Raw genomic sequence first — 15,281 nt, 5'->3', positions numbered from 1 at the left:
GGGATCCACACAGGATCACAGGGATCCAAATGGCATCACCGGGATCCAAAGATCACCAGGATCCAAACAGGATCACTGGGATCTAAGTGGGATCACCAGGATCCAAACGGGATCACCGGGATCTAAATGGGATCACTGGGATCCAAACAGGATCGCCAGGATCCAAACGGGATCACCAGGGTCCAAACGGGATCACTGAGATCCAAACGGGATCACTGAGATCCAAACAGAATCACCGGGATCCACACGGGATCACTGGGATCCAAACGGGATCACCGGGATCCAAACGGGATCACCATGCTCCCAAAGGTAACAAAAAGAATTCCTTTCCAGCCTCTCCACAAGGTCAGATACAACAACTGGATCCACGTTCATGCAGGGACCATCAGCATCTCAACATTTGGCCTTGGGCATTCCTGTACTTGCAATTGAGTGTGACTAATTTCAGGAACTGGGGCAATTCCCATGCTCTAAGAGGTCCATGCTGAAGTGTTTTCTGGGCCAGGCCCTGGAGTTTTAGCAGGAAAAAAATGATTTTGTTTTAAAGACCATGTCCTTGTAGCCAATCCTCCCGTGACTTTGCTGTTAACCCTTCCAGGTACAGCAGAGTCTGTTTCTGTTCCCACTTTCCTGTTCCATCCTGAAACTCTGACAGTGAGTTTCTCAAAGGGGAAAGGCAAACCTTTTAAACATTTATTGCCCTTTGGTGTGCAGACATTCAGTCCTGGGCCATAAAGAACCTGTATTATTCCCAACTTCCACTTGTGCTTGTAACACCCAAACCCACTCATTTAGGGCCCTCAGTAAATCCACAGGTAGTAATTTAAGGTTAATGACTTTGGGATTTAGGTTCTGTAAATTAGTGTAAACATTGGCATTTGCATTCCTGAAATCATGCAAGGCCAGCTTTCCAGTGGCAATGTGGGGAAAAAACCTGACATTTCAAATAATCATAGAAAAAAGCAGTTTTTGCGTGAATTAATTCTGATTGTATTGATCACTTATGACTTTTATACAAACACTGCATTAATAACCATAATAATGATAATAATAATAATAATAAAGCCATTTAAGCAGGCAGCCCAGCAGACTGCACAGTGATGGCAGGAAATTAGCTATATTGTTGAGGAACAGATGGTTTATATTACCCAAATCCTTTAGGCTAAAACTTGTTTAGGTCTGGCATATTGTAAATTATATTTTAGTAATGAAAGTGAAATGACCTCTGTCTGACCTGAGCCTGGGTCCGTCTGTTTGAACCAACAGAGTGGAAAACTGGGGGAAGAAAATGAAGCCATAAAGTTTTGGCAGGAAGGGCTCATTTGGAGGGGAGCAGTTGTAAATCTGCTCAGCTTTTGTTTGACAAGTCTTTGTCACACACGGGTGTCCAAAATGTAGGGAAGTGTAAAATACACAAGAGGCAGCAGGTCAGGGGAAAGGGAGAGGGGAACCCACCCCTTCCAGCTCTTCTTCAGCTCCAGGACAAGATGTCCCTAATTTATTATATTTTTGAAGGCAATTAAAATCCCTTAACACTGGAGGAAATGCTAACATTCCTATTTATCCAAGCAAACAACTGCCTCAGTGGGAGCTTGAAGCTTAAATGTGTTTTCACCCCAAGCTGACATCAATTTTCAAAATAAGATTCCATTTCCTTTCCTTGAAAATATTGTTTGAAAGGCAATCAAAACACTGGAGACAGGGAGAACTGGCTTTCCCAGTGGGAAAATCCTGAATTAGCATAAATAAATGAAAATATTCCTGCAGCACATGACTTGCAAATTGAAAGGAAAGAGAGTGGTCAATATTTGCAAACATTTCCAGGAATTTCTGCTTTCCTGTGCTGTGAGCGCCAGCAGGAAAGGTGGGAATTGCATCCTCAATAAAAGGATGCTGGCATTCCCATTATCTTTAGGATTGAACCCCAAATTCCCAGCAGAACAGGGACAAGAGGCAACCCCAAATTTAACAAAATATTCCAGGAGATTGGATGCAAGATGCAGTTTGGACACTGACTTTTTAAAAAGTTTTTTTTACCGCCACCAACATTTTGAGCTAAAACCACCCCAAACTGTACAGGAAGGCTGGACTTGGGAACTCCAAGGAAAATGAAGATAAATTCACCAGGCCAGTGTGTGTGTGGGATTGAAATACACTTTTTCACTCTAAAAGAACAAAGCCCACCAAATTCCAAACGAGCAAAGCCCATCAAGGTCTTGAAGAACCATAAAATATCCCAAGCTGGAAGGGACCCCTGAGGATCAGGAGCCTTGGCATGGTGTGGAACACAAGGGAAATGCTCCTCCAGGGCATTCCTGTGCCTGTGGATGCCAGGAGGCACCTCCAGCCCTGCCTGGGGGCCACAGCCACGTCTGCACATCCCACCAGGAAATAAGAACACGAGGTTGGTCACGCTTCAATCCAAATTTTTGAAATTCTTCCTGGACGTGGGGCTGTGGTGAAGCCAAACAGCAGCAGCAGGAGCTGTGCTGCAGGCAGAGCTTTGAGGCTGCTTTGGACATTTCTGCTTTTAGCTGAGGGAATGGGGAAGCCTGAAAAGCCAGGAACAAATCTTTCCCAAGGTGATTTTAGCTGAGTGAAAGGTGACAGATGAACTGAGCAGAGCCATGAAAACCCTCCTGAGGAAATGCTGAATCACAGCTTCACCTGCATTACCCTCTCACTTAAATGAGGTGTTTTAGAGATGCTTCAGGAAGGGCTTTCTTGCTTTATCACTCCATTTAAACTTTAAAACTCCATTATTTCTCCAGAGACACTGACACACAGGAATGCCCCCTTGGTCCAGCACATGCTGCTGCTGAGAAACCCCTCACAGAAATCACACAGATCCCAGGCTGGAAACCCCCTGAACACCTCAGTGCTGGGTGGTTTGAAGCATTTCCCTCCCTGCCTGTGGAGGCAGCGGGTGTGCAGGCGGAAATGAGGGTTTACCTTTGGTTTGTAGGCGTTGAGCATGGACATCTCCACGTTCTGCCCCCGGACGTGCTTGGGCTGCCTCTGCACCGGAGGGGACGAGGACTTCTGGTTGTTCCTGCAGATGCAGATGAAGAAGAACAGCAAGGCTATGGCCAGGGGAATGGTGACACTTGGCACCAGGATGTACAGGATTTCCATTTTATTCTTTTCCTTGGAGTCCTTGTAATCTGGTTCAGAAAGGAAAAAAAAAAAAACCCACAAGGAATGAAGCATCCCACGGAGTCAAACACATCACTGGGTCAACTAAAAGTGTTAAAAAGAATAGAACATCCTTTTTATATTGCTGAAATCCACCTTGAATGATGTTTTATTTAATTAATATTAAAAGGAGAAATTATTTTGTGGAGGAACAGTTCTGTGAGGACACACAGGAGCAGTCCCTGCCAGGTCAAACCTACTGATGGGCAGGAAACAGTGGAATACTGTGACGTGGCCTTGGCTTGGGCTGAAATGAAGTCACAGCCTAACACAGACCCACAGAAAAGGGAATTTCTAAAACACCTTACGGAAGAAGCTTGTGGGAAGTGCCCCTTCCCATGGCAGGGAGATGGAACGAAATGATTTTTAAGGTCCCTTTCCAGCCAGAGCATTCTGTGATTCCAAGAAAAGCTCTGTTGGGAATACAATCTCCTGATTTTGTGTCTTGGTTTGAGACAATTTAAAGGAGAACACTCTGGATTGAGCTGCTTCCCTTTAAAGGTTGAATCAGCCCCTTTCCAGCAAAAAGGAATGGGTACAAGCAGAAGGAAGTGAAAGAAGAACAGTTCAGTACAAGCAGAGCCAGGCAAGCAGTGTGAGGTGCCAGGGAAGCTGGAGCAGGGATAGAAGGGAGGAAGCTGAAGAGCTGGGAAGGAGGATGGTGTAACACAGCCCAAAGGCTCCCTGCAACCCCTGCTCCCTCTCAGGGCTCTTCCCAGAGCATTTTGGAAACATTTTGGATCCCTCTTTGCCATTGCCCAGGATCCCCAGCACTGCATCCCCTGGAGAAGCTTTGGGAGGAGCTCAGGCAGCCCAGCAGGACAAGGACAGATCCCCATCCTGAGAGTCCCAGGGACAGGGACAGGCACAGATCCCCATCCTGAGAGTCCCAGGGACAGGGACAGGGACAGATCCCCATCCTGAGAGTCCCAGGGACAGGCACAGATCCCCATCCTGAGAGTCCCAGGGACAGGCACAGATCCCCATCCTGAGAGTCCCAGGGACAGGGACAGGCACACATCCCCATCCTGGGAGTTCCAGGGACAGGGACAGATGCCCACCCTGAGAGTCCCAGGGGCAGGGACAGATCCCCATCCTGAGAGTCCCAGGGACAGGGACAGGCACAGATGCCCATCCTGAGAGTCCCAGGGACAGGGACAGATCCCCATCCTGAGAGTCCCAGGGACAGGCACAGATCCCCATCCTGAGTGCCCCGGGCAGGGCACACAGAGCCTGCCCTGCTCTGCCATTTCCCAGGAGCATTCCCAAGGCTTAGGGTGGAATTCCACCCGGATTAACGAGCTCACTCCAGGGGACTGGAGGATCCCTGGAGCCCTGGCTGTTTCCAAGGGACTTGGGAATGCCTGAGGCTGCCTTGGGGAGCCTGGGAGAAGAGGGAATGTTTTATTATCCCTGCAGGGTCACTGCAGTTTGTTTGTCTGTGTTTTCCAGGCTGGATTTGTACAAGTGCTTAGCGGCCCACACAGATCTCTTTTATGCACTTCATTAAACATGAACTTGATCTGAAGCTTGGGCTCGACTCAAATTGTGACAGAGGCAAAGTTCAAATGGTTCTGGATGTCACTTTGCATAACCCCTCTCCTCTTTCAGGCTCAGGCTGTCCTCTGCTCCCCCCACGTCCTCTCTGATCATTCCTTTCAGATTAAGTTGTGCCATCTGGTTTTTAATTGAGAGGAGAGGTAGCCCAAATATTCCTCCAGCCTTTGGGAAACAGGAGAGGACTAAAGCACCACCCCCATGGTGTTCTCCCTGTTCCCAGAGAGGCAGGGATTCACACCCTGCCCTTCCCAGACTTCTTAGGCTGGGCTTTGCTAAGCCTCATGCCCGAATTACCCCGTGTTTCACATCTCCCCGCAACCAGGTTGACAAACTTTGATGAAACAAATCTCTCACAGCTTGTGAGATACAGTTGAAGAAAGGAAAAGAAAGCAGCAGCACGAGGCAGAGGGAGACCTGGGCACCAGTTCATCACCTGAGCTATTCCAGTCAAAGGCAATTATTATTCTTATTAAGTAGCAGCCCCCACCGTGAAGCCTCATTAGGTTAATGGGCTTCTTGGGAGCCACCCTAATTAAATCCATTTCCCATCTAGGCATGTCCTGCTGAGGCAGAATGCACAATACTGATTAAAACGGGCCTGAAATGGCTCTTTCAGCCAGTGCAAAACCAGCAGAATGCAAGTCCCACACAGCATTCTGGTTTTAATATGCAGATTAGCACTTAACAATTCAATTACCGCTCACCTGATCCAGCTCTGCTTGTATTTAGAATAATAAAGCCACAGAACAACAAGTACCATTTAAGGCAGCAGTGAGAGGTTTTGGCAATTAAAAACTTGGTCAGGAATTCTCCAGCCCAGCCAGCCTATCTCAGTTATTATCAAGCAAAGCTGGAAAATCAGAGAGTTTGGCACCAAAAGAGTCCCAGATCCCAGATCAAAAGCCTGAGCCAGGCCTGGCACCTCAGAGCCCATCTAGAGGCACAGGAATCTTCAGGATAGTTTTTTGTTATTTCTGTTGAAATAACAGCAGAAGAGGTACAGGACTGGAAAAGTATGGGGAAAACCACAGAATTGTTGAGGTTGGAAAAGCCCTCAGAGATCAGCAAGTCCAGCTCTTAAACCAGCACTGCCAACACAGCTCAGGCTTTGTTTCAAAAATAGAGGTGACGTTGCCAGGTCCTCTAAAATGGATTTGAAATTTGTGTTTATAGAACTGCCCTGGCTGCATTTTGGGTTTGCAAAATGAACAAAAAAGGAGATTCAGCTCTCATTTGATTCTGCTTTTCAGAGACCTGGGGGGAAGTGAACAGAAGACCTGAACAAATGGGCCCTAATTGTTTTATCTGCATGTAGAAATAACAATATTGATAACAGGCCAAGAAAAAAACCCAGCCATTTGCATGGACATGCCAGAAATCCACACAGAAATGTTGTGGAAATTCAAAGTTTCACACCAAATTTGATGTTGCCTACAAGTTGTCACAGCAACATTCACCTTTCCCCTCAGAAACGAGATACCTTTGAAGTTCCTGCTCCAGAGCCAGAACCAAATTACATTTTTTCTGGTTATGGTTATGAACATTCCTGCAGTGAAACACGTTCTGAGTCTGCTCCAAAGTCTTTTTCAATTAATGGAAAGATGGGGATCGATGCCAAAATGGGATGTAAATCATGTTCTTACTGAAAGGGTAGATCAGGGGGAAGGCAGATAGAGCCCAGACTATCGTGTGCATCTCAAACCCTCTCCCTGGTTTTGGGCCCCCCACAAGAAGAAAGCCATGGAGGGGCTGGAGCAGGTCCAGGGAAGGGAAGGAGCAGCTGAGGGAGCTGGGAAGGGGCTGAGCCTGGAGCAAAGGAGGCTCAGGGGCCCTTGTGGCTCTGCACAGCTCCTGCCAGGAGGGGACAGCCAGGGGTCGGGCTGTGCTCCAGGGAACAGGGACAGGAGCAGAGGGAACGGCCTCAAGTTACACCAGAGGATGTTCAGATTAGACATCAGGGAAATTTCTTCACTGAAAGGGTTGTCCAGCCTGGCACAGCTGCCCAGAGCAGTGGTGGGGTCTTAAAAGGGACTTTAAAAGGGACTTAAATGTGTGGATGTGACACTTAGGGACATGGGGCAGTGGTGGCCTTGGCAGTGCTGGGGCTGGTTGGACTCCATGACCTTGGAGGGCTTTTCCAACCTAAACAATTCCATGTTTCTATGATTTAATTTGGCCTAAGGGGTTCTATAGATTGGAACAACAACCTGCAAAGTGAAGAGCACCTGAGCTGGCAGTGCACAGATATTTTCTAGGAAATTATTTTCATGCCACCACTTTGTCACTGCAGGGGCAGCAAGTGCTCAAAGGTGCCCTGGGAGCAGGGCCAGGCAGCCTTTCCTACAGCTCTGATCCCAGGGACTCACCAAAGACACTTTGTGCACCAAACTACCTTGGAATCAATCCCTGCTTTGTTCTGGAACTTTCTCCAGTTTCCCAGGGCAGCCTGCACAAGGCACCAAAGCCCTTCCCCTTTCCCCAGCTCCAGCCCTCAGCGGGTCAGGCATTACCACAGGCCGGGACATCGCAGAGCTCCGACTTGAGGTTCTCATCCAAGGTGAAGCACCACGGGGCATCCTTCTGGTTCCCGGGGTTCCTGCAGTAGGAGTGGCCCCCGTTGAGCTCGGGGTACCTGGCAGCAGTGAAGGTGTGGGTGTGGGGGTACTGTGAGTTCCAGGGCTGGCACTGCCGCCCCGAGCGCGTCACGCTCACCGTGCCCCGGTAATCCACGCCCGTGCTGTTGTAGCACCTGTGATCTGCAAAGACAACCAAAAGACAAAGCCACTCTTCATTTGTGGGTGTGTGAAGGTGAAAGGGTGGGAAAGAAGGATGGGAGAGATGGAAATTAGGGCAGCAAGGCTGGAGAGGGGCTGGAACACAAACCCTGAGAGGAACCCCTGGGGGAGCTGGGGGTGCTCCCCTGGAGAAAAGGAGACTCAGGGGTGCCCTCAGCTCTGCACAGCTCCTGAAAGGTGCCTGTGCTCAGCTGGGCTGGGCTCTGTCTGCAGGCACTGACACAGCCAGAGCACACAGCCCGCAGCTGCACCAAGGGAATTCAGGCTGGAGATCAGGGAAAGGTTTTCACAGAAAGGTGACAAAGCTCTGGGATGGCTGCAGGGGAGGTGGTGCAGTCCCCATCCCTGGGGGTGTTTAACAAAGCCTGGGTGTGGCACTGGGGGCCAGGGTTGAGTTGGGGTGCTGGGGCTGGGCTGGACTTGATGAGCTCGGAGGTCTGCCCCAACCTGATCATTTTGTGAATTCTATGAAGATGAAGCAGCAGGGAGGATGAAGCCACCCATATTCCTCAGCATCCACATGCTTACACTCCATAGTTTCCAACCCCATATTACTTAGAAAAGACCTGAAAAAATCCTTTAGAATTCCTGAAAAAGTCCTCCAGAATTCCTGAAAATATCCTGCAGAATTCCTGGAAATATCCTGCAGAATTCCTGGAAAAAAATCTCCAGAATTTCTGAAAATATCCTCCAGAATTCCTGAAAGAATCCTCCAGAATTCCTGAAAACACCCTCCAGAATTCCTGAAAGAATTCGGAATTCCTGGAAAAAACCTCCAGAATTCCTGAAAGAATTAAGAATTCCTGAAAATATCCTCCAGAATTCCTGAAAATATCCTTCAGAATTCCTGAAAATATCCTCCAGAATTCCTGAAAATATCCTTCAGAATTCCTGAAAATATCCTTCAGAATTCCTGAAAGAATTCAGAATTCCTGGAAAAAATCCTCCAGAATTCCTGATAATTTCAGAATTCCTGAAACCCTCCAGAACTCCTGAAAATCCCCTCCATGACCGCCAGCCCTGCTGGCAAAGGCGGGAATGCCCGCGCGAGCGCCAAGCGCAGCCCGGCTCCTGGGATGCAGGAGCCCTGGCAGCCCTGGCAGCCCAGCCGTGCCCAGCCCGGCTCCCCGTGGCAGCCCAGCCGTGCCCAGCCCGGCTCCCCGTGGCAGCCCAGCCGTGCCCAGCCCGGCTCCCCACGGCAGCCCAGGCTGGCACACCAGGCCCACTCACTCTTGTTGATGGGGTCGGCCATGGGAATGCCGATGCGGATGCAGCTGACGGCCTCGGGGCTGTCGGGCTGGGGCAGGTCCTCGCAGTTGGGCAGCTTGAGCCTCATGAGGATCATGGGGTTGGACCTGGCGAAGATGTACTCGGTCTGGCACAGCACGTTCTCCAGGATCTCGCACTCGTCCCGGCACAGATCCCGCGGCTTGGGGGCCGCCGAGCTCTCGTCGCAGTAGGGGAAGGCGTAGTGGCACAGCGAGGGGATGGCAAACTGGGAGCACTTGTCCGACAGGTGGCTGGAGGTGCCGATCATGGTGAAGGCAGCTGGAAAAAACACCACGAGTTTGGTGACTGCTTTGTGAGGTGCTGCCGGGACGAGCAGAGATGAGAAACTGGACTCTGTGTTTCAGAAGGCTGGTGTATTATATTATTATATATAATATATATATTAAAATACGACATTAAAACTATACTAAACGAATAGAGAGAAAAGGATTCATCAGAAAGAACAGGTAAGGAATGCATAACAAAGACTCCTGACTCCCAGAGCCCAATGCAGTTGCATCTGTGATTGGCCATTAATTAGAAACAACCAAACCCACCAATCCAAGGTGCACCTCTTGCATCCCACAGTTATTGTTTACATTTCTCTCCCTCAGCTTCCCAGGAGGGAAAAATCCTAGCAAAGGATTTTTCATAAAATACCATAGTTACACGTGAGGGTTTGGCTTGGGAACCTTTTTCCTGGGCTGTTGCCTTCCCAGAAAAACTCTCACTTCCCACTGCAGCTGTGCAGGTGATGGACAGGAGTGCACAGCACTAATTAATTACACTGGAAGTTATTAACCATGCTGATTTCACTGACAAGGAAAATACATCAGGTTTGCATCACGGGATTAATGCTAAGCTCATTGCCCAACCCCCAAACATAATCATTCCTTTAATAATTATTCCTTTAATTATTCCTTTAATTGTTCCTTTTTTCCTCCCAAATAACTTAGAATAATTTAAAAATTCATGTAATATTGAAAGCCCAACATGTAAACCCCAAATTCCTGCACCAGTTCCTTTGTGGAAGGTGACAATACCAACATAATCCCAAATAACTTTTCCAAATAAATGCTGGAAGAACTGGTGGCTCCACATAGCCTTTCTTGGGGAAATGAAGCCTTTTTTTTTTTTTTTTTGCAATGCTGACAGTGTTTGGAGACAAAAGGAAAAGAGAAATTTGGGATATTCTGACAGCAAGGAAAAAAATCTGAATATAGAGATGATTACCGGGGCTAGGATCAGACCAAGTTAATTAATATTAAAAATAGAGAATATCATTGTATCTATGATATCTATGAATTCAACAACCCCATCAGCATCCCACAAAAATAGTGGCAACTGTTTCTCCCCTAAATCCAAAGGAATAATACTGCTTGCAGGATTATTTCTGCAGCCTTTCCCAGCACCTAAATTATTCCAGCCACGTGAAATCAACTCAAGTTTGCTCCCTTAACAGCAGGTAGCAGCAGCACTGAGTCTCCCAGAAGCTGGAAACACACAGCCCCTTCTCCCTGAAAAATCTTTTTTCCCAGGAGTTTTGGGAGGAGCTGGAGCAGCAGAGACACCCAGACGAGCTCATGGCAAGAGGGAATAAAGCAAAGCAAAACAAATCGCTGTTTATAAAACTCCAGCAGCTTTTTGGGAGCAGAGAGCTCGGTGGGGAAGCAGCCACGGCGTTGTTACCCACCTGTAATCTGATTTTCTATCTCCCCCTGCATGTGCAGGGACTCCATGTAGATGGTTCTGTTGCCAATGAAGCGGGCGCAGGCGATGCCCCTGTAGGGCTGGCAAAACCCGTCCTCCTCATACTCATCCCTGAAACCAGCCAGAAACACAAAAAGGTGACTGTGAAACGTTGAAAACAATTAGGATTCTTTCCTTCTGTTCAACAAGATCTTGAATATTTGTTTGTTTAAATAAACCCCTTTCATCTGCCTGGTAAAAAGTGGCATTGCAGCTTAGCCAAAATACACACGAATGTTGTATGAAATGAGTGCTTTTAAGGCTCTGCTCAGAAATACACCCAGCCTTGAGTAGAAGAGAAATGTAAACTGCCTGGAAAAATAGGATTGATGTTTATTTAAAGCAGCTAACACATAGTTTTCTATTTTTGAACCAAGCTTGTTGCTTAATATTGATAAACACAGCAGGAAGAGTCATGCAGGCAGAATTTAAAGTGTATATAGAAAATCCAACCTCTGCCAGCACCCATACTCTGGAAATAAGAAATGTTTGCTCAGCCTTCCATGTGTGGCAACATTCAGTGCTAAAACAGAACCAAAACTGAGCCAGGAGTTCTACAGACACATTTCTTTCATTAGGTGCTTTCTTTTAGGCAACACAGGAGACGTTTAATCCAGAAATCCAGAAGGGAAATGATTTGCCAATGCTCTTCAAACAAAGCAAAGAAAGGCAATTGCTGAAGACCCAGGCAGACACTGAGTATTTTGAATAATCACCACTGAACAGGAGTTTAGTGGGGTTTTGAGTACGTGATCCCTGAAATCCCAACTGCATGAATCAGCCCTTTCAACTCCTTCCTTTAGGACCCACTCAGAGATATTTTGCACTGGGATTTTTGGGATGAATTTTCTGGACAGACACCTCGGCTCTGCTTGAGCTCCCAGCAAAAACGAGGAGCTTAATGAATATTTGCTGATATTTCCTTTGTTATTCGTGCCCAGCCCATCCATGGCTCTCAGACTGGGATAAATGATGCTGGAATATCCCTAGGGACGATGACAGCCGGGTAGGGAACAGGTTACTCCTTTGTGTGCAGAATCCTCCCTCCCCCAGATGCCAAAAAACCAAACAGTGGAATCCCACTACGCCTTAATAAGGGAAAAATCAGAGCTTTTTTTTTTTTTTAATCAACTCTGCCATTAAGTTTGACAAAAGCCACTTTCATCCCCTCCCGAAGACCTTGGAAATGCAAATTCCCCGGGGCTCTTTGAAGCCGCGCGTTCTTTGTGCGCGGCCGCGGCCGGAGCGCGGTCACCGCCGCCTAATGGGATTAGCGGGGACAGGAGCTGGGATCGCCTTCCAGGACAGCCCAGGCACCCCCGGGCTCCAGGGCAGCGTCCCGGGATCCCCGCAGAGCTCCCAGAGAGAGGACAAACCCCGGGGATTAAGCGCAGTAATTTATGAGTGTGAAGGAGAGGGGTGGGAAAGAGGGATGGGAGAGATGGAAATGGGCAAGGAGGCTGGAGAGGGGCTGGAACACAAACCCTGAGAGGAACCCCTGGGGGAGCTGGGGGGCTCCCCTGGAGAAAAGGAGACTCAGGGGTGCCCTCAGCACTGCACAGCTCCTGAAAGGTGCCTGTGCTCAGCTGGGCTGGGCTCTGTCTGCAGGCACTGACACAGCCAGAGCACACAGCCTGCAGCTGCACCAAGGGAATTCAGGCTGGAGATCAGGGAAAGGTTTTCACAGAAAGGTGATAAAGCTCTGGGATGGCTGCAGGGGAGGTGCTGCAGTCCCCATCCCTGGGGGTGTTTAACAAAGCCTGGATGTGGCACTGGGGGCCAGGGTTGAGTTGGGGTGCTGGGGCTGGGCTGGACTCGATGATCTTGGAGGTCTCTTCCATCCCAGCCATTCTGTGAAACCTCCACGGCCACCTAAACTGGGAAAATCGGCTCCAGGTTTCCCTGGATGATGGTCCCAAGGCATTCCCAAGCACCTTGGAAGCCGAGTTGCACAAGCACAGCCTTTGACTGCCAATTAAACCCTTCATTAACAGCCCCAGGGCAGGCTGAGGTGCCTCAGGCATTCAGGTGACAAAGGCACCCGAGATGCAAGCAGGGATCCACAACCACAGCCTTGGGATCCTGCAGGGGACAGCTCTGGTGACAAAATCTTTATCACCTGGCTGGAAATGTCCTCAGGAGAGGGATTTTGCAGAAAATCTCAGGAGGGGAAGAACAGAGTAAAGAGGAAGGGCCGGGATGCCACCAGCTCTGCCCTGGGGCTGCATCCAGGCAATTCCCACAGGGAAAACAGTGGTTAGAAGCTCCTGAGGAGCAGGAACTACTTAGGATTGTTTTGGAAATCAGCTCCATAATGGGGCAGAAGGGTCAGACAAAGGAAAGGAACAGGAGCATCAGGGTAGGACAGAGGCACCCTGAGCCTCCGCGGTCCCCTGGCCTCAGCTGGGGGTGACAGGGACACAGAAAGGGCTGGATGTTCCCCTGTGGAACACAGCCCCCACAACAGAGCGCTCCGGGGGCAGCCACAGCTCTCCAAACCCTCATCCCACCGAACTGAACCGAGGTGATCACCCTGTGCTTTGCAGCATTCCAACCCCATCCAAACCCAGAGCCCACACGAAACCCACAGAAGGATCCTGCAGCTCAAACCCTTCCCCACCTCCCGCTGCCCCCGGCAGCGTCTGCCTTCAGACACTGCTGCTTGCAGCTTTGGCTTTAAACACACCTATCCACTTTCTGGCTTTAAACACACCTATCCACTTTCTGGCTTTAAACACACCTATCCACTTTCTGGCTTTAAACACACCTATCCACTTTCTGGCTTTAAACACACCTATCCACTTTGTGGCTTTAAACACAGCTGTTATCAAGTCTGGCTTTAGACACAGCAATCAGGTTTTGGTTTTGAACACAGCGATCGCTTTTTGGCTTTGAACACACCTATCGGTTTTTAGCTTTAGACACACCTGTCCAGTTTTTGGCTTTAAATACAGCTGTTATAAGGTTTGGCTTTAAACACACCTATCAGTTCTTAGCTTTAAATATGCCTGTTAGTTTTTGGTTTTAAATACAGCAATCAGTTTTTTGTTTTGAACACACCTATCGGTCTTTGGTTTTAAACACAGCGGGTTTTGGTTTTAAACACACCTATCAGTTTTTGGCTTTAAACACATCTATCCGTTCTTAGCTTTAAACCCACCTATCGGTTTTTGGCTTTAAACAAATCTATCAGTTTTTGGCTTTAAGCACACCTATCAGTTCATAGCTTTAAACCCACCTATCAGTTTTGGCTTTAAACATATCTATCAGTTTTTAGCTTTAGGCACACCTATCAGTTTTTGGCTTTAGGCACAGCTCTCAGTTTCTTGGGACTAAGGCTGACCCGCGTTCCTTTCCCACAGCCCGTGCCTGGCATCCCTCACCCCTGCTCCGATGTGTTTCTGCTTCTTGACCCCGATCCCGCACAGGGAAGAGGCCCTTTGGCTCCAGCAGGATGGAAATTAGGCCTGGCCCAGCAATAACGTGTTAATTAACTTCCAGCCGAGGTTAATCCTGATGATTGAGCCCTAACTGGGAGTCAGTGCGAGCCTGGAGGTGTTTCTGGGTGGGATGGGTTTGAACCACTTGTGCAGATTCTGCTGAGTGGGGAGGACAGGAACAATCCCAGCCCAGATTTGGGGTCTGGGATTTATCCAGTTACACAAAACCACCCAAACCCATGGAGAAGAAGGAGAAGAAGAAGGTGGAGAAGAAGGTCCAGCCTCCACCCTAAAACCTCCATCTTGCTTTATATCTATTACTATATACCTAGTATTCTAGTAATATATAAAACTTAAAACTCTATTATTCTATTAATATATAAAACTGAAAACTCCAAGTTTAAATAAATAAATTCAAAATATAATTTTTTTTAAAATAAAATAAATTTTATGACTATATAAAGCTTAAACTCTGAGTTTCCCACCCTGTGATGTTACACACTTCCATTGAAACTGCACACCCACAATCCCAGTTCTGTCATTCCATTCTGGAATCCTTCTCCACAGCCTCAGGTCAATGCAGTGCTCTCCTGGGGCTCAGTGCCTGCCAGCACAGAAAGTCTGGAATTCTCAGGGTTCCAACAGGTCCTGCTCCTTGCACTGCCTGCACCCCACAAGGCCCCTCTGAGCTTTGGGTGAGGGACAGAGAGCTGGATTTTAATGACACAGCACTGTTAAGATTCTTTCTCTCCAGATTTGGTTCACTCTGTTTTCTGTTTCTCTCTGTCCGTATTTCCAGCCTGGGTGTTTCTTTTGGAGCTGGCCCATTGCTTTTGGATCCTGCTGCACGTCCCGCTGTGACAACACCTCTGGCTGGTTAATGACAGCACCAAGGGCTCATTTACACCGTGCTCAGGTGTCTCTGAGGGTCTGATTGCTCAGACTCACAGAGAGCCAAGCAGGAGCTTTGAGAGGAGCCAAAATCTCTGAGATCCCCCCCAGCCCAGCCCGTGCTCTGATTCCATCTCTTTATGCTCCTGGTGTGAGGCTCCAGAGAATCCAGAGGCTGATCCTCCTCCCAGAGCAGCTCCTTTCTGAAATGGGGCAGAATTTCTGCCTCTGCAGCTTTTTGGGCTTCCCCGTGCAGGCAAACATCAACAATCAGATTGCAATATTGATTTTATTGGTTCACACTGAGCCTGCAGGGGCTTTGTGGCACCACCTCCTCTGCAACTGGTTCCTGAACACAAACCAAAGTTCTCTGTCAAACTCC

General features: G+C 48.4%; 1 protein-coding gene across 1 annotated transcript in view; it reads right to left on the bottom strand.

Moving 5' to 3' along the window:
* The window catches only part of ROR1 (receptor tyrosine kinase like orphan receptor 1), a 143,383-nt gene that overhangs the window by 3,308 nt on the left and 124,794 nt on the right, over nucleotides 1-15,281 (bottom strand). The window contains exons 5-8 of the mRNA XM_039711685.1: nucleotides 10,513-10,640; nucleotides 8,781-9,098; nucleotides 7,266-7,511; nucleotides 2,953-3,164 (exon numbers count right to left, since the gene is read on the bottom strand). Coding sequence (XP_039567619.1) covers nucleotides 2,953-3,164; nucleotides 7,266-7,511; nucleotides 8,781-9,098; nucleotides 10,513-10,640 — 904 coding nt within the window. The remainder of the gene's footprint in view (nucleotides 1-2,952; nucleotides 3,165-7,265; nucleotides 7,512-8,780; nucleotides 9,099-10,512; nucleotides 10,641-15,281) is intronic.

This window comes from Passer montanus, unplaced genomic scaffold (assembly GCF_014805655.1).
Source record: "Passer montanus isolate IOZ18808 unplaced genomic scaffold, ASM1480565v1 scaffold25, whole genome shotgun sequence".
In the NCBI taxonomy this organism is placed as follows: domain Eukaryota; kingdom Metazoa; phylum Chordata; class Aves; order Passeriformes; family Passeridae; genus Passer; species Passer montanus.
Note: the sequence above shows the minus strand (reverse complement) of the source record. Positions and strands in the feature narration are given on the sequence as shown.